At 40.5% G+C, this 21236-nt stretch overlaps 1 protein-coding gene across 3 annotated transcripts; it reads left to right on the plus strand.

Annotated features, from left to right (window-relative positions):
• Positions 1 to 485: 485 nt before the first annotated feature.
• On the plus strand, positions 486 to 20990 carry ldb1b (LIM-domain binding 1b). Of its 3 annotated transcripts, XM_055232109.1 has the most exons (13): positions 486 to 731; positions 2643 to 2706; positions 3643 to 3773; positions 14635 to 14737; positions 15827 to 15871; positions 16103 to 16178; positions 16246 to 16348; positions 16431 to 16603; positions 16905 to 17027; positions 17108 to 17191; positions 18247 to 18370; positions 18454 to 18599; positions 19191 to 20990. In XM_055232109.1, the coding sequence occupies exons 3-13, from the start codon at positions 3746 to 3748 to the stop codon at positions 19419 to 19421; spliced, it is 1236 nt and encodes a 411-aa protein (XP_055088084.1). In that variant the 5' UTR covers positions 486 to 731; positions 2643 to 2706; positions 3643 to 3745; the 3' UTR covers positions 19422 to 20990. The 3 variants fall into 3 exon arrangements, with proteins under 3 accessions (XP_055088084.1, XP_055088050.1, XP_033832027.1); XM_055232075.1 differs by lacking the exons at positions 486 to 731; positions 2643 to 2706 and having other exon boundaries at positions 3400 to 3773; XM_033976136.2 differs by lacking the exons at positions 486 to 731; positions 2643 to 2706; positions 3643 to 3773 and adding an exon at positions 8998 to 9222.
• Positions 20991 to 21236: the final 246 nt, after the last annotated feature.

Below are 21236 nucleotides of genomic sequence, written 5' to 3' on the forward strand. Positions count from 1 at the left end.
GTAATTAGTTACTTTCCACCTCTGTCCATTGTTCATTGTTTTTGTTCAATTTCTTGTCAAGATATAATAACTTTAATATACTTTGAAAATGGATAGTTTCACTTGACTGTTATTACCTAACTGTAAAACACTACTGTGCCTTGTGTCTCCCTCAGTTAGCGCCTGCCGCTGGACTCCCTGAGTGCACTTTTGACATCTTTGAATTTTTAAACAACCGGTGAGGTCCAGGGAGCCAGGTATTTGCTTTCCTTTCTCCATTTTACATTGGTGTTGTCCCACACCAGCGGACGTCTCACTACGCCTGTCAGTCACGCAGTCGGCTGTATATACTTAGTTGACCTTTCAGATATTGTGTGTAGCATGTTATAAAAGGCAAAAGCACTCTTGGTCTTTAACTTGACACCTGCTCCACTGGGATGTCCATAAATACAACTGCTGAAGTAGGCAGTTGTGTTGCATCTTGTGTCCTGATTTTTTTTCCCCTCATACTTCCAGACTTTCTTTTTCTTGTGCTTTCATAGCCGGGATGAGGAATGCCCTCCCACATGGCGCAATGAACATCTGTTTGTGGGAAGTGCTGGCCTGGAGAGACAGAAGGAGAGGAGGAGGAGGAGCAGAAGGAGGCACAGGCACCTTATAGGACTCCACAGGGTATATGCATGGAAGGGGAGGAGAAGTTGGAGGCTAAAGCAAGGCTGGAGGGGCTTTTCTTCTGTCTGTTAGCGACAGAGGTGAGGGGCCGTCTGGTGTCTTACAGGTGCATGAACAGACACACGCAGCATGGAAAGAGAAGCCTGCATCAATAATGTAGCTGTGGAGAAACAGGCTGCAGAATGTGCCTTACATAAGCGTGCTGCCTCTTTCGCTCTCTGCTTGGCCCTCGGGCTGGATTCAACACAACATTTTGAAGCTAATTAAGCGCCACATTTGCCATCCAAACAAGTTTTCAAGAGAAGTGAAGCTTGTAACAAAAGCATCACAAAAGAGGAGCATTTAACTTGCTGAATTTGAATCAAGGCTGGGCTTGTTTGTCTGATTTTGTACTTATTCAATTGTGGCATTTAGTTGACTGACAGAAGTAAGACTTTGCAATAGGCTGTGTGGCTTTTGTGGGCAATGTATTGGATTTGAATGTTAACTGTCAATTTGCCTAGTGGAGAGGGGTCACTGGGGTCACACAGACAAAGAAATGGCAGGACAAATGATTTTCTGTAACTGTGATGAATAGGTCAATAAAACCCTACACAGACCTTAGACTAGTTGACTTAGTAGAGCTTCAGCATTTTTAGTAAGCGGTTATGCCAATGTTGAAAGCGTATTTTCAAATGCCTTACAAATATACTTCTTGTTTAACAAAGTAACATTTAGTCTTTGTATTTTATTTAGCAGGTACAATGCACAATAAATATACTGCACAAACCTGGCCACCAAATATTTGCATAGTATTCACTGGATTTTCTCCTTATCCCGTTTCTTCGGTCTTTAAAAGTATCAGTGTGTCTTTCTCTTTATCTCTCTTAATTTATACTATGATATTTGTGTTCAAGAGATATGACAAACCAAAAAAGGTAACATGCATTTTTTGTTTTACAATTTTGTAGTATTATTTAAGTTCAATTTTAAGTGTTTCCTCCAAACCTTGCAATTGTCTCTTTCAAACCACCAGCGTCCTTTTCTCTCATTTTACCATGATGTGCATCTTATGTTCCAAGGGCTTGGACTATTTGCTATATTTCTTCCATACGGTCTAAATAATCTTGTTCAGCAGGTGTAAGACTTTGACCTTTGCGTTTTACATCCAGTTGCACAATATGAACTTGTCTTGATCAAGCTGTTAGATGTGGGCACGTCGATGTGTGATTCACAGTTTGTCATTGTGTGCATGTGGAAGCTCATCATGCTTGTGCTATCCTTTTTCTGCCACATTGCCATGGCGACAGTGCCCTCCCGGGGTAATGGGGGACGAGTGCGCCAGAGCTATTTATTCTCTCCCTCCACCTCTCTCTCCTCTCTCCATCCCTCTCTCTCTCTACCCATCCATCCGTTGCTCGCCCTGCTACATCCTCTCCTCCTCTCTCCTTCCCTCCTTCTTTCCTCCTTCTCTGATTGGCTTAACACTCTTCCTCCTCAAAATGAGACACTGCCTAATGAGCGACAGGGTGAGGAGCCAGGAGTGGGAGAGACAAAGAGCAAAGAGTGTCTTAAAAAGAGAGAAAGTGGAAATATGTGGGCGAGGCCATCTATGCACATTCAAACGACTTGCAATTTGAGTAACACCAAGATGCTATTTAGAATTAAAACTGTGCTGGATGTCTTGTATAATAAAACCAGCTGAAATCTCTTTGGTTATTTGGGGTCATGACCTTTGAATGATGCTGCCATTTAAAATCTGCCAGTGTTGTTGTTTACAAGAGATATTCAAGTCCAAAATAAACAATGTGCTAATCTGAATTCATTTTTGGCTTGTGTCACACGGCCCCTGACCATGTCCAGGAAACATACAAGCAGTACACCCTTATTTGGACAATTGTTTATTTTCTACGAAGCCTGAAATCAAGCAGTACACCAGTTGCTTTTGTTGGTTTTTGCCAGTCAATAACTTAAACACAGTAACAATTTATCTGGTTTTCTTTATTTGGCAGGGATCCTAGATAATTTTTGCTTGGATGAAGACTTGGATCTCAAGCAGTTAAAGGAAAATGCAAGGTAAGTATTTTAACTCCCCTAAACATGTTGATTACATGGTTTTGAGATTTCTGAGATTAAGTTCTAGGAAGATGTTCGACTTCAACAAAGACAGGCTGATAACAAGAGGCAAGATGGAGGCTGTGAAGTAAAGGTAAAAAAGCCTCTAGTATTTAGGGAAGAGAGTGGAGTAGTAGGAGGGGGTGGAGGGTGGATAAATGGGCAGACAGGAAGATGAGTGAAGCGGGCGAGCAACACAGAGTGACATACTGCAGACAGACGGACTAACGGAGCGCATGCGAGGGAGAGGGAGAGAGAGGAAGGGAGAGAAAGGGAGAGAGAGAGTGAGAGAGGGAGAAAGAGAGAGCGCACAAGCAAGAATGGCATATGACAGAGAGGGAGAGGGGAAACGAGTCGGCGCACGTCAGTTGCCCCCTCCCACCTCCTCCCTCTGCTTTTTGACTCCCCCTTTCTTCTCCCCCCTTTGCCCTCTGCCATGTATTAGACCTGGATGATGGCAGGGCACTTTCCCACATACATATACACACACGCATCTCATTGGCATGTCTTAACTGCAGCCGTGAGAGAAAAAAAACATGCCGTGCATTTTTAAAAGGGGGGGGGGGAGACCCACATCACATGGTTGTTATTCTCTCAAATCTGCCTCTCAGGTCACTTTGACAGTCTACTCTCTCTCTCTCTTTCTCTCTTTCGCTCTCACTTCTGCACTCACTTCCTCCCTCACTCCCCTCCCACCTGAGCTGTAATTTGCAGGGCAGCAGCGGAACAGTGCTCTCCTCTTTCTACAGTGTACAGCCACAACTGGGGAGAGGAATCTGATCCTTTTTTTAAACCAGCGCCGTCTCTCTCCTCTCTCTCTTTCCTCTCTTTCCTCTCTCTCACTCTTTCTTTCTTTCTCTCTGCTCCCGGTGGTGCTCTGTCTGTTTGTGTGTGAAGTGTGCAGAGGGGATACCAGACGCTCACTGGCTGGTCAGCAAAGAGCAGAGGAGGAGGACTAATACAACCGTTCTGATAGTATCCACACCAGACATGTGAGAAGATGTCCGTGGGCGGCTGTGCGTGTCCCGGTAAGTCACTCGCTGCTGTCGTGGTGATGGTTGCTGTTAACGATACCTGCCAGGAACCAAAGGCCACTGCCGCTTGTTGCGGACAACTCTGCGAACTGGACTCTGTGGTCATTGGTGTTGTTGTTGTTATTTTGGATGAGAGGAGGGCAAAAGAGTGGCGTGACTGAGGCAGAGCAGATAGAGGTGCCATGGACCCTGGGGCACGCTTTGCAAAGGCTCATGGGAGGTCACCCTGTGTGATAAGAGAGGATGGAGGGCAGACGGGTGGAAATTCACTGTTCACTGATTGATGCAAAGTTAAAGGACGCATAGGGAGTTATGAACAAGTTCTGAGTGAGATTTACAACTTACTTTAAACCGTATGTTTCCAGCAGTGAGTTCACTAAGAGGCATTCTGAGGCAGATGTAGTATGGATAACCCTTCTTTTTATTGTGTTGTTTTGATTTCAGAGAGCTGCTGATTTAAGTGATTTGTCCATGAGATTTACACCTTCTATTAGTCAATCAGTTTTACTTGTTGCCTTCAAAAGCAGTGGATCTCACTTCAATCTTTGCTCCAAAAACTAAACCTAAACATAACGTGCTGTTTATGTCACATTTACTTTACTTATAATTTGGAAAGTTTTATTTCATAATTGTGTTTGAATAATGATAATGTAAAGCATGTGAAAGATTTCATTATTGTTTTGTCATGGTGTCAGCACTTGTGAATAATCGTAAAACTGTGATGTTTCTTTACAGTAATCGTAACACTGAAATTTGATATTGCAACATGTCGATCATTTGTTATTATGGCATTTTGATGAATTGTGGCTCCATATGTGATGAGTTTAGTTCATTCTGCTGTAGACTGCAACCATGCACTTGAAGACTGCACAGCCTTCTTATATTTTATCACTTGATGCTTTGTTACACATCTGGGATTACTATTTGTGTTTTTGCCAAGTTCTTCAGGTCAACACAGATCCACATGTTTGACTTTTGACAGAGTCCTTGACATTTAAAGACCAAAGTGCAGCGGCTTTGATCACACCATGATTGATTCATGTATGCACAAAGTTATTAATGAATGACACTCAGGGCCTACACAGACAGGAGTTATTTCGGAGGGCTAAAAGGTTTGGTGAAAGCTCTGCAAAAACTTGAGGTGATGTTTTTCTGCTGCTCTGGATTGCTCCAAGTGGTTTCATCATTTATAACATCCTTAAACATTAGGCACAGACTCTCTATACAGTACACCCAGAGGTAAGCCATAGATTTATAATGGCCTTGTTAGGGAGTTTCCATCCTTTTTACCCAGAAGTCTTTGCTGTTAGAGTTCATGGAAACATTGTAGTGAGTGCATACCTGAGGGGGAGAAGGCCACAGAGGCTGACCTTGCTCTTAACATTAGAGACATGGATTAAACCTGTAGCTGGTTTCTATCAGACTGCTCCTGTACAATATTAAAAATGTAAAGTTTTGTTAGACTTCAGTTCAAATATGAGCAATGAGACTGTAAGATCCCTTAACCACTGCACAGTCTGACCAGAGCTTGTCACTAGTTTTAATAAAAACTCTTAAATTGACCCCACAGGGCCTCTGGGAGCAGGGCCATAGAAAGGCACCTGGAGGGAGTAATATCCGTCATATTAGCCTTCTGTACTGTGAGGAGTGTGACTGGTTCAGTGCATCTGAAGGCTCCCAGTCGTCCCTGAACTGTAGTGCTTGGGTCTGGAGTGCTGCACAGCCAACAGATAATTCTTCTCACTTTATTGACTTAAAACAGACAGAGCAGGAAAGAAAAGGGGAATCAAGGTCTAGAAATAACCCAGCACCGCTCAGCCTCTGGCAATATATTATTAAGTGTTACAGAGATTTATGCTGCTCTCCTGATACGTGGGACATGAAATATAATCCTATTGCACAAAATGTATTCATAATCATGATAGATGTCCTCAGAATATACCTTCATGCAATATTTATCAGTACAAAGCAGAAAGTAGGTGGCGGAGCTGAGATAGGACTGCCCCGCTGTGGCCTCCTGCTGCAGGCCACAACGGTCACTGTGGTCAACCCTCAAACTGTCTGGATGTGGACAGAGAAGTTTGGCCAACCATCCATCCCAGATCAGATTACTCTGGTGCCAGTCTCTGCAAGAACCATTATAATGATGGAAACACTAAGCGTTATGTTCTATGGTCTGGAAACATCCTGTGACATGTTCCCTTAAAGACAAAAAAGTTCACAAACTGTAATAAGGCAGTGTGTTTCATCTTCATGTCTGAGGCTAAATGTTGCACAGATGTGATGCATGGTGATCACATGGTTGGACCTGAGTGAATTGTGTGGCTGTTGTGGCAGCTTGAATGTTGAACCGAGCATTTCCAATCTCTGCGCACTGCCCCATGCAAAAAGGCAAACTCTGCCACCTCAGCCGTTAAACAGGCTGCGCAGCAGAGCAGGAGCATTTGTTTAGAGTCAGGCCTGAGCTTGTGGTCAGATTGCATACTTAATCAACACAGTCATGGAAATTTCCAAAAAAGACATGAACACACTCCCCTTTGGCTCTGGTATTGTTCTTTGTGGTGTTCCCATGTTCTCCCTTTTTTCCGTTTTCAACTTGTTGATCCAATGCCATGAAATTAATTTGACAAAACTTCTTAAAATCTAATCCAGTCAGTTCGTTTCTCCAGATTCCCCTGGCACCTGCCTCTGGGAGTTTCAGTCAAAGCCTTAAAGTTGTGTGAACCAAAAGCTGCTCTTCTGTGCCGTGGGTGCACTTGTTTTTATTAATCACCTCTCACTAAAGGCAGGTCTTATGAATGCTCTTCCTGTGGTGTATAATACAACATGACTGTACAGCAAGTCCCTCTTCAGGTGGTCCTTCTCATTCTCTGCTTTTTGCTTGTTTACATTCCTGAGCCATGTTCAACACAGTGGTCCTCCCCCTTCTTGTGTGGGCCCCGGTTGTGTGTGTGTGTGGACACACATGCGCTTCGACAACATGTGGATGACATAAACAATGCAGTCAGTGTGATGTGGGATGAGCTGTGTTCATCAAAGACGCACACCTCAAAGTCTAATCCTAGACCTGAGGCTGCAGACTGAGGGTCAAACCTGTGCATTTGCTTGTTTTTGCTGCACTGTTTTTCAAACCTCTGCACTGTGTATGTACCATCATCCTTTCCCCTGCTCATTCCCTCACTGCCTCTTTCTTTGACTCTCCTGATTGCTAGCGTATGTTGGCTGGTTGGCTCGATGAGGGGAGGAGGAGGGGGAAGGGACTGTGCCCTCTCATGCAGAGAGTCACATGGTGTCCCTGATTGGAGGAAAATGAGTAAAGACTGCAGCCTGGCTGAAATGGCAACAGACAAAAAGGCACAAAGGCTGAGCTGTTTAGAAGCGGGTTGCACAACAAGAGCAGCCTGAAGAGGAGGAGGGTGCAATGGAGGGAAGCGCTCTGAGGAAAGATGTGGATTAAGAGAGGAAGGAGAGGGTGAGACAGAGAGGTGACTTACACAGGGGTTGGAGCTGTGTGTTTCTGTGTTTTCTGCTAGGCTGAGCGCTGACGTGATTGGCTGAGGGGGCTGGGGGGTGCAGACCTGACTCTGAGATCAGAGACAGACAAAATGGCTCCCAGAGAACAGAGAGACGCAGCATCAGGGCACTGTCATCTCCCCTCACCCAGCTGTCAGCTGACACCACACACACACTACAGCCACCTGCAGCAGAACACTGTGCAAAACATCTCCCAAAATCATGTCTCTGAATCACTTGGCAGTTCTTCAAGGAAAACACTGTTTAATGCACATGTAACACATATTAAAGCAGAGTGAGTCCAGCCTCCCTTGACCACCTTCACCCTTTGACCTGCTCAGCCCCGTGACGCACTTACAGCTCGAGTTTCTCTTTCACTCAGAGTCTGTGTTCGCCTGCCAAAGAAAACCCAGCACAGGGAATTCACCCTGAGTGATAAAATACTGTAGACAGGATGAAAACAACACTTGGCTGTCAGTGGCCACAAGAGGGCACTGCTTTCAAAGGACAGACTTCTCCTCTGATTGTAGGTCAGAGTGGTATTTTCCCTCACATCACTGTGATGGCTGAGAAATCGAAAGTGGTCTTACAACAAGCTTGGCTAATACATTATGCAGGTTGAGAAAGAATAAAAGAATAAATAAAACAAAAGTCAGACATCTCAATCAAGCTGGAAACCATGCTGTTTTAACACAACATTTGGCTCAGTTGACAACACAATATGTAGTAGTAGAAACATGGATCTTGACAAGTTGACTATAACCATTTGAATAAACTAAAATATGAGACCCATGGTATCTGTGGGCTTGAGGCTTCACATCTGTAGGACTATTCATAGTAAGAGCTTGAAGTGACTGGAGGTTTCCATATACATGCTTAGACTACTGCCCCAAATAAGAAACAATCAAGTGTGTGAAATAGTAATTCATAGTAATTCAATGTTTTATTTTTATCCAAAGACATTGTTTAGCCTTAGCTAGCTTGTAAAGTATGAGTGACATGTGACATTACATTAATCATGTTAATGATTGATCATTAAGTTAATAATTGAGAATCCTTCTATGCACACATATTGATTTGTTTTATAAATTAAAATCTGTTAATTAGTGGCCACTAACACAACTGTGCAGTTCCAATAATTGATTTGAAGATGTGCCCAGAACAGATTATTCTAAATGAGTTTTATAGAAACATACATTTTGGTTACTTGGTTATAATTATTTTGTTTGAAGTAATGGAAACACACAATGTTTTGTCAGCTCTATAGTGCATTTATATGTAAATGAAATGTTACACTGCAACCTGTTTTTGTCAGCTTTTTTGTTGATGCTTATTTGTTTTTATTATATCGACTATGTCTGTTTTTGTAGGCTTGTTATTTGCAGGAGGAAGGATAAATGAGTCCAATTTTGGGTGGTGAGAGAGCTCTGTCCAAATATTTTTTTATTGGCTGTATATGTCTTCAGTGTAATTTTATATTCAACTAACTATATACCTACATAAACCCTGGATCAGTATTCCCCTCCACACAGTAGATGAAGGCAGTACTGCGATCAGTGTCTTATTGTGCACCAGAGGGAGGACAACTGGGACGGTTGTTATCTGAACTCCAGCAGATGTGTGTTTCCTGTTGACTTGTGAGTTGAAGTGGCACGTTGGAGACATTGACACAAGCTCCATGAGCGCGTGCGTGAGATCTAGTATTCACACCCTATTGACTTGCACTGTCAACTGCAGACACATGCACTATAGGCATCCCTGCTCCCCGCCTCGCACCCCTGAGCCTGATAGCCTGGACATGGGAGATATCACAGACAGAGCAGAGGCATGAAAATTCCGACCACCACTTTAGGTTATACCAGTGTTTAGTGTGAAACCGCATTTGTGGGTGACAGAATGGCCATGTCAGAACAGCTAGAAAGTGGAGAGGGTAAGTAACTCCTGGAAACATTTTTTAGAATCACACAAATGTTAACAGTTTTGGACCGTTTTGTGTACATTAAGCATCAGACTGTCTGTATTTTAAAGATTGATTTACATTAGGTCTCAATGGCTGGCATCAGTAACAAAATTGTGTTATACATAAGTATTTGCAAGTTTGTGTGTGTTTCATACTAATTTACATAGTCAACCAGGTGCTACATAATCTCCCAGTGTTGTTGGTTTGAAACTTAAATCCAGTATATTTGTGTGGTATTTCAATAGTAATACAACCAATTTCCTTGTACACTACATTGAGTCGTCTGTTGATATCTCATGCTGCACATTGGTGAACTTGGCCCATTGCCAGGCCATGTCTTCTCTTAACACAGATATTTTGGTATTTCTGAAATGCAAAAAGAAAAAAAAACAGTGCATTTTGTCTGCTTCTGTACATAATTTGCACACCGGTTTAACAGAAGCTTAGTGGAAGCATCCCACTTCATACTTGAGTAAGAGTTTATTCAACGCTGTCTCCCCTTGCTGTAATCACTTATTATATGTGGATTTGTGGCTGTAGGTGTGATTGTGAGTTGTCTGGTAGTGAGGGGTATAGGCAGTGCTTTGCGTGTGCCTGCCTGTGCTGGGGTGCTGTTTGGAGATAAGGACTGGCCCCTGCCTTGAGAGCGAAACACACAACCACACACCGCTTTTAGGATTAACCCCGTCATGTACCATTTCAGTGGGCGAGATTGGAGAAGCGCGCACACACCGGATTAACCCTTGTGTGTCCGCCTGTGTGTATGACTCTTAGCCTCTCTCGCGGTGACAGCATTGACTGCTTGTGTTGCCATAGCTACGGGGCCAGTGAATGTGAGATAGGCAAATCCACATAAGTCACCCCACAACAGACACTCTAAGCTACTACCTCCCTCGGGTCCTAGAGGCACAAAGATGCTGCCAAAAGACTGACAGGAGCCTCGTGAGCTGTGAAGTGCTCATGTCGCGGCTGTCCATGGTCCAACTGAATATACATAAACTCAAGTCCAAGCTGCTCGGGTGAGAGACAGGCCTCAGAGCAGCTTATTCTCCGCACATGTCTGCTTCTGTCACTTCATTTGAACCACACTCACATACTAATTCAGCACAAAAGTCTGCAAAGACAAGCACCAAACTGTCCAAGTGGCAGGTTAGATTTTGCAAAGGCATTATAGGAAATACTGATTTGTGCTGATGTGCAACAGTTGCTCTAAAAGACACTATTTTGTATTCACAATTTTTTCTATTTTGGATGTAATCTTCTGTGCTTGATTGCAAGAGTATATTGACAGTTTATGTGGGGACAGAGAGAGAGGGGCACAAGATAATGCAAAGTCTGTAAACTAACCAGTTGCCAGATTCTGTTAGTGTTTGTTTTCATAAAACAGCTCATCAGACCTCATTATAAAATCAATGTCATGTAAATCGCATTTGCAAATTATAGCCATCCTTCCATTTTCTTCCTCTTTATGTGGGGTTGGGTCGTGGACACAGCAATCTGAGCAGGGATTATAACAACAATAATATATATACTAGGAAAATGTAAAAAAATTCTCAACCAACCTTCCTCTGAGTGCAGTACTAAAGTGACTTTTATAGCTGGGCAATATGACATATGTCAGCGATTCAAAAAAATAAATTATATATATATATATATATATATATATATATATATATATATATATATATATATATATATATAATTTATGTATATAAACAAACCCTTGTATTTAATATTAATTTCCTGAATATAAACAAGACTTAATAGTTGCCTGCCATTTAAAGGAGATTTGTTCTTGTGTTGTTGGCCTCTCAACTAAAAAGACCCAATCATCACATTAACGAATAAAGATGACTAAATCTTGATCTCAAATAGAATTTGATTAATTGTACAGCCCTACTAACTTTATTTATAATCTGAGGGCATGTGAAAAAAACAACTGAACTCAAACTTTCTGAGAACACAAGTGTCATTAGTTTCACCAGACACTTATTTGGAAGATTTATTTTTTTAAAATTTTGCTTTAAAATCTAAACCTCCTGTTTAAGCTTTCTGTATATATCGAAATGCAGTACACTACTGTTTGACCTAATATTTCCCTTGTTCTTTTTTATATCTAATCTTTAGCCATATGGGTGAGTCTTTCCTAGTTGTGATCTGAATATCTGATTATAATATGGGGCGATTTAAGAAGATTTAGAGGCCTAGGGGGCTCTCCTTTAGGCTTAGTGCTCTGTGTATAAGAGGGAGAAATTCCCAGAAGTCACTGATATCTTATCGCTGTTCAGTTTGCACTGATTTAGTTTACAACTTTGTCTTACATTAAATTGCATTAAGTTAATGAAACTGAAAGAATCACCTGTGCTTTTCAGTGTCCATTGGTTTCATCGATACAAATGAATGGTTGATGAATCTGAACTAGGTTACATTACTTAATTACTTTAACTGTAATACTATAAGGACATTTAAATAGAATTAAAGCAACTAATTAGTTATTAAACTAGCTCATTTGGCAAAAAAGAACAATAGAAATGGGTACCATCTCTACACCGCTGCTATTAGCAGCTAAATCAGCCTGCGAGGTGGATACCTAAAGTAATTTTTATGAGTTTTTCACTTTTAGGACAATCAACTCCTTTTTAAGCTGTGTCTAGATGTGCTTCCAGGCTAGAGGATACCTTTCTTTCCAAGCATTGCTGTTGGTGTTGCTACTAGACTCTAAGTATTTTGTTAGTTAACTGTAGCTGAATGACACAATAATGCATTACATTACTATGGTCCTTAAAACCGTAATATATAGGCTATTACAGTAAATAATTAGGCCTACTTAGTAACTATGTTATAACAACACTGTTGACATAAAATAGCCATAACAAAGGGGTTTGTCCTTAATTTCAGTCCATTTGTTTGTGTCAAATTGATTTGAGATAATTATAATTAATCATAAACATGAGAACCCCTTTGTAATTGACACGATCTTATATAGTCGGTTGCATTAGGCCGATTCTCATCTGTGTCACTTACGAGGCAGAAATTGGATGTTGGGAGGAGGAATAAAAAATGCTTAGCAGACAACCTTTATGTGCAGTTGTGCATTAGTGGTGGGAGGAGGAGAGCAGGGGAGAGGGCGGCTGGCGGTGCTGGGCAGAGGAAAGAGGAGCAAATGCATTGCGGAGCGAGAGGAGGAGGGCCTACAGCTATTGTTCATGTCCTCCCGTGAACAAAGGGCTCATCGGGGTCCGTATGTAAACCCACAGCAGGCTGCAACCCACTGACAAGGCCTCATGCGGGACAAAACACAGCCCAGCGACTCCCGCAATTTTGCCCTTATTCCCTCTCTATCTCGCGATTCGAGGAGATTTTATTGATTCTGTTCAAAGGGACGTGTTGTGTTGGTACGTTGCGTCCAGCGGGCCTATCCGTTTTTACGCACGGAGCGTACTCGGTCTATCATCACGGATCTGTAAACATACATTTTCTGATTGGACTTCTTTTCAGGTAAAGGGTCGCTTTGAAAAAAAAAAACTACACATAGATTACAACAGTTGATACTTATAGTTTTTACATGTAGCTCACATTGCTCCGTGTAGATTTTTGTTTATCCTCTTTGATGTTTTACTGGAGTGTATTTTACGCGTCGGTGTTAGCTGGACGGCTAATGGCAGACTGGGCTAACTGTTTCTGGCTAACACTAGCTTCAAAGGCCTCCGTGATTGTGTCGTCCTTAGATCGTACCTGTGGTGAATTTACTTTCATTGTATCTGGATATAACCACTGTATCTTTACACTGTTTTTGTTTTCCTAACTTTATTTGCCTTAAGTTCAACCCGTGTTTAAATTTGAAACCCGGCGAAAGCTAACATAAGTGTTAGCATTCTGCTCTTGCTTTATCTAATTGCCTTTGTAAGCCCCGTTCTTTATCATTTAAAAGTGTGTGCTTTGATACATCCACGTGTCAGATGAAAACATTTACAGCATCTTGGTTGTGAGTTCCTAAATTTCACGCTGATTTCAATATATGGCTTTAGCATGTTTGCTTTGGATGCAGCCTTCATTGCAATAAACTGAGCTGTCGCCCCTTTGCGTAGTGTCCAGCAGTTACTGTGGCAGATGTCCAGGATGGAGGTTTATTGTGTGTTTTGTGACTTTTGGTTTATTGCAATAACTACTGTGTTGCCCATAGGTCTCACAACATGTACACATCTGCTAACATAAAATGATGGAGAGAAGTGCTGTCACCTGATCAATGCCTGCAGCTTAGAATGAAGTATACAGTAATGTATGTGCTGTTTGTGCAGATGAGGGAGAGTCCCAGTGGAGGAAGTGGAAACCAGCTGATGTGATTGTGACGGTCTGTCATTAACCACTAACAGGAAAAGAGAGGGGCTAATGGAGCTCTCAACAGCTAATGGACACATAACTATTGATTATTTATTTATTTATCATGTCCATTTGTTTTCTTCTGCTGCTGATGCCATAGCTCTGGCATAGCACCGCTGTCTCATATAGGCTACTCAATGGATGTTTTTTATACAAAGTGGAGCTAGAGTTTCTCATAGATGGCTTTTGTGGCAGAGTTCCCTGCAGTGATTTGTGTGAGATCCAGAGTGTCAAGAGTGTCTCAAACCTAGCTTTGTTGTTTTGGAGGGTATTACAAGCATAAATATTTTGTACACAATATTCTGTATGAGTGGTCAGTATGTATACTCCAGAAACATTGAATTGTTGCACTCATTTATGTTAATAATTACTTACTTAACACAATGCAATCCCAATATGCCCGAAATGCCCCATCTATTATGGTATATCTATAGTAGTGGTGATGTGTTTTATACAGAAACGAGATGGATACATTAATGAGGAGGGGCTTCACCATAGCGACAGCAGGGTCACGACCTAAATGTTGCTGTGACTTCCTTTACAAAGGAACTATGCAATTAAACTGCTGCAGTGACAGTAACTATGTTTATGTTGTGGATAAAAATGTACAACAGCATGTAAACAGGGTCTGTCACATGCTTCCTCTTGGTGGTATGATCTATTTTTGAAGTGTGAAAAATGCAGTAGGCACGGTAGATATTGTGATTTTTTTCTTGCTCTCTGTGTCCATAAGAGACTTTTTATCAGCAGGCTCTGATTTTGTCTTGGTGATGCACCCCAATTGGTGCATTATTGGGAATGACCTGTTAATAAGTGCAGCCAACTGAAACTGGGCCAATGGCTGTGTATGCCTCACATCACACTGTAATCTGCTGTAAAGTCAAATTGCAAACAGCATGCATACATAGATTTGACTCCTTTTGTAATGACGTTTAATGATTGAATAAAAAAACTGTACCAAACCTAAATAGTCCTAATGCTTGTTATTGTTGTCTGTTTTAGGCTGTTCCTCCAAGTCGTTCAAACTGTACTCCCCCAAGGAGCCCCCCAACGGTAGCACTTTCCCCCCCTTTCATCCCGGCACCATGCTGGACAGAGACGTGGGGTGAGTCTTGTCTGGTTTTTGTATAACAAACACAAGTAGTTTCAAATGTAGGTAAAAGAAGTTCATTTGCGATATAATATCTTCTTGTAAAGCACTAACAATTGGGTGGTAAGGCTGGTCACCATTTGCAAACATTTTCTTCTTTTAAATTTTATTCATGGCTTTCTATGTATGTACTGGGCATGTTATACATGGCCCTAACCCTAACTAAAAGTTTCTTTATAACTAGCTAAACACAAAACTTAAGATTAAATGTAATTCTATTAATTATTTGTATAGTCTACTTTTGCCTTACTCTAAATTTTGAAACCCCCTCTTGACAATCCCTCCCTCAATTTTGGATGGACAATAGTGACCAAAAACTTTCCCTATTATGAGAATGACTGATTTTGCATTTCATCAGACATGTGCAGAGTGTGCCTTTTTAATGTTTTTGTTGAGGTTCAAGTATCAAATTGACTGGACTGTAAAAATATAACCACAAAAGTGCATTGTCAATTTATAAAATGTTTTGAAAGATTATGCTGCAATTTTGTTTTATTATCAGGTCTTTGCCATTTATTCATTCTAATGTGTTGGAGACAACAGTTTCAATACTGTCTTGTAGACAACCCAGCTTCACACATTCATCCACAATTTGGGAGCCATAGCACCACTAGAGTGCCTTGGGCATTGTAACATGTCAGTAGCATGTCTTGCCAAGTGCTAACCAGGAGCAAAACAGTCAGTGTTGTTCTTAGTTTTGGTTCTTTGACAAATGCAGTGAATCTGTTGAGCTGCAAATGTTGTATTTGGCTGCTGTATTGGCTTGAGTGGGAGAAGCGTTTAATGCTTAAAAAAAGAATTGGGTCTGACCGTGTGGCTCTCCAGGGCTGAGAGGCTTATCCATGCCATGTTTTACAGCTTGTAGGGAGATGGTCGTCTGTGGTGGGTGTTCATTGTAGAAGCGTTATTTACTGTGTCTTTGTATCATCCAATTTGCGGCACATTTGGCTCCCATCCCAGGGCCGTAAAATCAGACTAGGTCCTGATCGGGGGCATATTAGTACTGTACCTAAATGTAATAATCTGTTTGGCTTGTCTTTCTAGTCCCACCCCGATGTACCCTCCCACATACCTGGAGCCAGGAATAGGGTAAGACATTATTTTCCATTATCTCCAGGTGCTGTGAAAACGCCAATTAAACAAATATAGATAAGGCTGTGGGAAGCTCTGTTCTTATCTCATTTTCTATAGTGTTTTGTATTTAGTCTGTGATAGCCTATCAGCGAGTAAAGAATAGAGCTCTAAGGGTTGTAATTGTATGGTTATTGTTGCTCAGTTTATTCCTCTTATTCACACACATTATCTTTTATGGTGATCCAGGAGGCACACACCATATGGAAACCAGACGGACTACAGAATATTTGAGCTAAATAAAAGGCTACAGAACTGGACAGAGGTATGTGTGCCTATCACAAAGACCCACACTAAAACCTGCATGTGGCTAATGATATTCTCAAATGCAGGACTGTGATAATCTTTGGTGGGATGCATTCACTACTGAGTTTTTTGAAGACGATGCCATGTTGACTATAACGTTTTGTCTTGAAGATGGCCCCAAACGTTACAGTAAGTATAGGAACCCGGGATGACTGACAATTTACAATATACTGTTATTTATACAAGTTTGTTTTTTTTGTTTGTCTTTTAGCAATAGGCCGGACGTTGATTCCCAGATACTTCCGGAGTATATTCGAGGGCGGTGCCACTGAACTTTATTATGTGCTAAAACATCCGAAAGAGTCTTTCCATAACAACTTTGTCTCCCTCGACTGTGATCAGTGTACCATGGTTACCCAAAATGGAAAACCAATGTTCACACAGGTTTGTCAGTCAAATATGTATATTATTGAAGAATTGTGTATTAACAGTGAATTTGATGAAGTAATAAAAGTTCCTATATCTATAAATTTATATATTTGATTCAGAGTTGTGTGGAATCTAAATGCATCACATAACAAAAAGGACCAAAATGTAATGGAATAAGGGCAAAGTTTTTATTATTTTTTTTTAACTTGAGATGCCAATATTGAGTTTTTTGATCTTGTAATGTTATTAAAATTATGCATCTCTAAAGTTTACTGTTGTGTGTCTGTTCTTAAAATGACTGTTCTCCTTTGTGTAGGTGTGTGTAGAAGGGCGCTTATACCTGGAGTTCATGTTTGATGACATGATGAGGATAAAGACCTGGCACTTCAGCATCAGACAACACCGTGAGCTCATTCCACGCAGTATACTGGCCATGCATGTGAGTACAGCAAATATAAACAAAGTACAATTTACAAATGTAGTTTTGTTTTTCTAATGTCATTTCTAATCATTTCATAGGCCCAGGACCCACAGATGTTGGACCAGTTGTCCAAAAATATTACAAGATGTGGCCTGTCTAACTCCACCCTAAACTACCTCCGAGTAAGTCATCACAAAGTCAACAGTGCTTTGTCTGTTGCATTTGTTTTTGGTTTGTTCTCACGCTTGTTTTTTAGACGTAATCATAGCCTGGAACAATGCACCATGGTGTAAATTATGTCCACAGTCTTTTAAAAAGATGGCACTATATTATTTAGACTCAAATTGTATACTATTAGAAAAGACCAATTTCTGACAGATCCATCCATTTTCTTCTGTTTTATCCGGGACCGGGTTGCAGAAGCAGTGGTCTAAGCAGGGATGCCATAGAGACATAGTCCCTCCAACATGTCCTGAACATTTGAGACAGATTTACTGCACTAAAATGCATCCTAAATATATTAAAGAGAAGGTGTGCTTAAACTCTTGGAATTGGTCAAAAGTCACATACTAGCCCTAGGGCTGTGCAGTTAATCAAATCTAAAATTGTGATTTTATATATTGAATTCAATTACAAACATGTAATCAAAATACAATCAATGAAATTATGTTCAGTTATGTTTATGGTGTTCTGCCCCTCAAAACCTGCAACTAAGTAACTTTTCTTATCCACATTTTGTGAGAAATGTTTTTACAAAAATTCAGATCTATTAGGCCTCTACTTTCTCTACAGTTATACAAGTAATTGTTTGTAAATAATCTTGATTTCAATTATGAGCCAAATGATCACTATAATTTTTGCCATAATCGTGCAACCCTACTTAGAGTCCTGGGTACATCTAGCTGTCGCTATCTTTTTAGATCAATTTATATTTTCTTCAGCTTGACTGCATGTGAAGTAATAATGGGTGTTTTTGAGTTGGTTTGTTTGCCTCTTCTAAAACACAAAAGAGACCCTTGTTGAACTGGATCAACAAGTCTGTAGTTTGACAATGGGCATTTAAAGCTTTGGTCCAGATGCCACTTCTTAGAATGCAGCTTTTTATTCTCGCAGATGTGTTTCTAATAAATGTGCAGAAATGGGATGCAAAATATTTCAAAGTCTCTATATTGCTTTTCATTAATCAGTATCTCATATAATATTGTAACAGGCAGTTCCTTTTCTCTGTTTGTTTCAGCTATGTGTTATTCTGGAGCCCATGCAGGAGCTCATGTCCAGACACAAGACATACAGCCTCAGCCCCAGAGACTGCCTCAAGACCTGTCTCTTCCAGAAATGGCAGAGGATGGTGGCACCCCCTGGTATGTTAGCAAAAATAATATTCAAAAAACATTGAAATACATTATTGAGAATATATTTTATTAACATTTACCTATTTCTGTAGCTGAACCCTCAAGACAAGCCCCTAACAAGCGGCGGAAGCGTAAAATGTCAGGAGGCAGCACAATAAGTGGAGGAGGAACCAATAATAATAATAACAACAAAAAGAAGAGTCCAGGCAGTGGATTTCCTCTGTCCAGTCAAGTTCCAGTGAGTGCTTCAGTGCCACCTACTGCCAAAGCAGTGCTATTGCACTTTCAGTAGACAAGCTGATGTGATAAAATGTCATACATTCTTATTACATAATTTTTTTACCAACCTTATTCTCAGTTCTCTCAACCACTATTTAACCAGTGCATCTCTTTATGACCCAGCAATCTTTATCCTACCTGTCAAGTTTAATTTAATTTTAGAGTTGCCTTTTTTTTTTTTTTAAATCATTCACATTTTAATCACATTGAGGTGCATCTAACATTTGAGAGAAGAATTAACCACTTAACTAATACAAGGTTGCCAAAGATTTCAGTTTTTAGTAGGACATACTGATATGTACAGTTCAGTGCAGGCCTAGTATGAAAAAAGACTAATCTATGTAAAAATAAATGTGTACATGTGAATGTTATTAATATTAATGGTTAGTGACCTTGATAGAATTATTTTGTTTTTGTTCATGTTCTGAAGTTTGTGTCATGTTCTGAACCCGAACCTTTTGTTATGTTAGTTGTTAGTCCAATGGACTGCCTTATCTAACCTTTTCATGTGTCTCTTCTCTGAATGTAACCTGTGTTTATGTCCCTGCAGGATGTAATGGTGGTAGGAGAGCCCACACTGATGGGAGGAGAGTTTGGGGATGAGGATGAGCGTCTCATCACGCGGCTGGAGAACACACAATTTGACGCAGCCAATGGCATCGACGATGAGGACAGCTTCAACAACTCCCCAGCCCTCGGCTCCAACTCGCCCTGGAACAACAAGCCCCCCTCCAGCCAGGAGAGCAAAAGCGACAACCCCACCTCACAGGCGTCACAGTAGAGCCCCGCCCACAACCTCAAAAAGGCCCCCTGTCTGCCCGCCCTCTGCCCTACACCTTCACCTCAGCCACCAACATCAACAACCCAGGCATCATACAGCAGACACAAGCCAATATCACTAAAAGATTTGGAGCTCATTGTTGTCATTTGGACTTGTCCCATCACTTACACTAGGTAAACAGAATCAGGAGATGTTGTACTATAGGGTGGGGTGCAGCGGGTGGCAACAGTGAGGTCTCGCAAAGGTGCAGAGTTGGTTAGGGACAACACATGCACCGGTCTGAACATGGCTCTTGGTTCTGGTCATTTTAAGGTTTAGCTGCTTGAGATGGGTGTTCATAAAGTATATATGTGTGTGCGAATGTGTGAATGAATGTAATGTTAGCCTGGGCGCGTTTGTGGTTTTGCTTAAACACACCAGAATGAAGAACCAGTCCGTAATGACTTTAAAAATTCACACACAACTCTAAAAGCTGATATGTGGCACTAGGGAAAGAAACAAACATTGAAGGACATACCTAAGGGTTAGAGCCATCTCCGCCACAGACTAAAGGCAGAGAGCATACACACACACATACACACACAGCAACACATTTTAAGAGTTTTTATACAGTATATATTTCCCTAGAATGTTTTTTAATTTGTATTAAACGCCTTCATTTCAATTGTTAACTTTTTTATTTTCTACCAATACTGAAAAGCTACAGACCAAGGAGCAACACAGGACTTTTATCCCTACCCCTCTAAAGTATATTGTTTTTATCTTTTATGTTTATAAAAGAGAAATAATTTAGTGTGGATGTTTTTATTTTGTCTTTTGTTTCCTTTTTTGGAGATTTGAATTTTTGTGTATTTGTGCTTGTATATTTAAGGTAGTAGCAAAGTTCTGTCTGACTGTAATAAAATGTATTCTTACTTAGATTTACCTAAAGCCATCCTGATCTAATGTAAAGAAATCAAAAATTAGCAAAAGCAGAAAAAACACTCATCCCATCCCTTATGTCCCATCTGCTCTTACCTCTCCCTCTTTTTTAAAACGTGTGTAAATTAAATTGCAAAAACCCCGGGGGTACAACGACACCATGAGGAAATAATTTTACTACCTTTTAACTTTTATTTATTTGGAAAGTCATGTGTTTCATGTCACCAGACTTTTGTGTACTTCAGCTTTCAACTTGATGTCAAAGTGAATGTGTTTGCTGCATTTGTTACTAAACCAGTGCATTTCAGAGGTTCAACACTGGCTTTTTAATAGTTTTGTCCAAATTGTCATTTTTTGTACGTATCATTAAACGTCAGATTATCTAAAACCAGCTAGACATTAATTTTAAATCGGCATATTTGGTAGCAATGCTGAATCTGTGGAATGAAGAGGCTGAAGCTCTTGTTTTGTACATTTACATTTTATCACAGTTAAAGATTTTGGTTCAGTTTTAAATGGTGACTTGTACCTTTTCCAAAACCCTGTAGAAAAAAAAATCATTGTTTGATATATATATTTTTTGATTTGGTTAGTTTCTGCCCTTGATAATTAATGTATGGTACCAATAAAAGATACATTTTCACTTTATATTGTGTTTTGGTCATTGTTAAATTGTTAAACTTTAACTTGAGTTTTCAACATTTGCTTCTACATTATTTTGTTTTTGTTGCCTTCCATATATTTGTTTATTTGATTTTCTGGTCTGTTTTCCATTGATACTAATCACCTACTTGAATTCATTTGTTTTGGGGCTCAAAGGTGAAGCAGTGACTGATTAAAAGATTCCAGACTAATCACAACAAGCACCTATTCAACATTCTACACATATTGATG

The sequence above is a fragment of the Periophthalmus magnuspinnatus genome, chromosome 1 (genome assembly GCF_009829125.3).
Source record: "Periophthalmus magnuspinnatus isolate fPerMag1 chromosome 1, fPerMag1.2.pri, whole genome shotgun sequence".
NCBI classification, from domain to species: domain Eukaryota; kingdom Metazoa; phylum Chordata; class Actinopteri; order Gobiiformes; family Gobiidae; genus Periophthalmus; species Periophthalmus magnuspinnatus.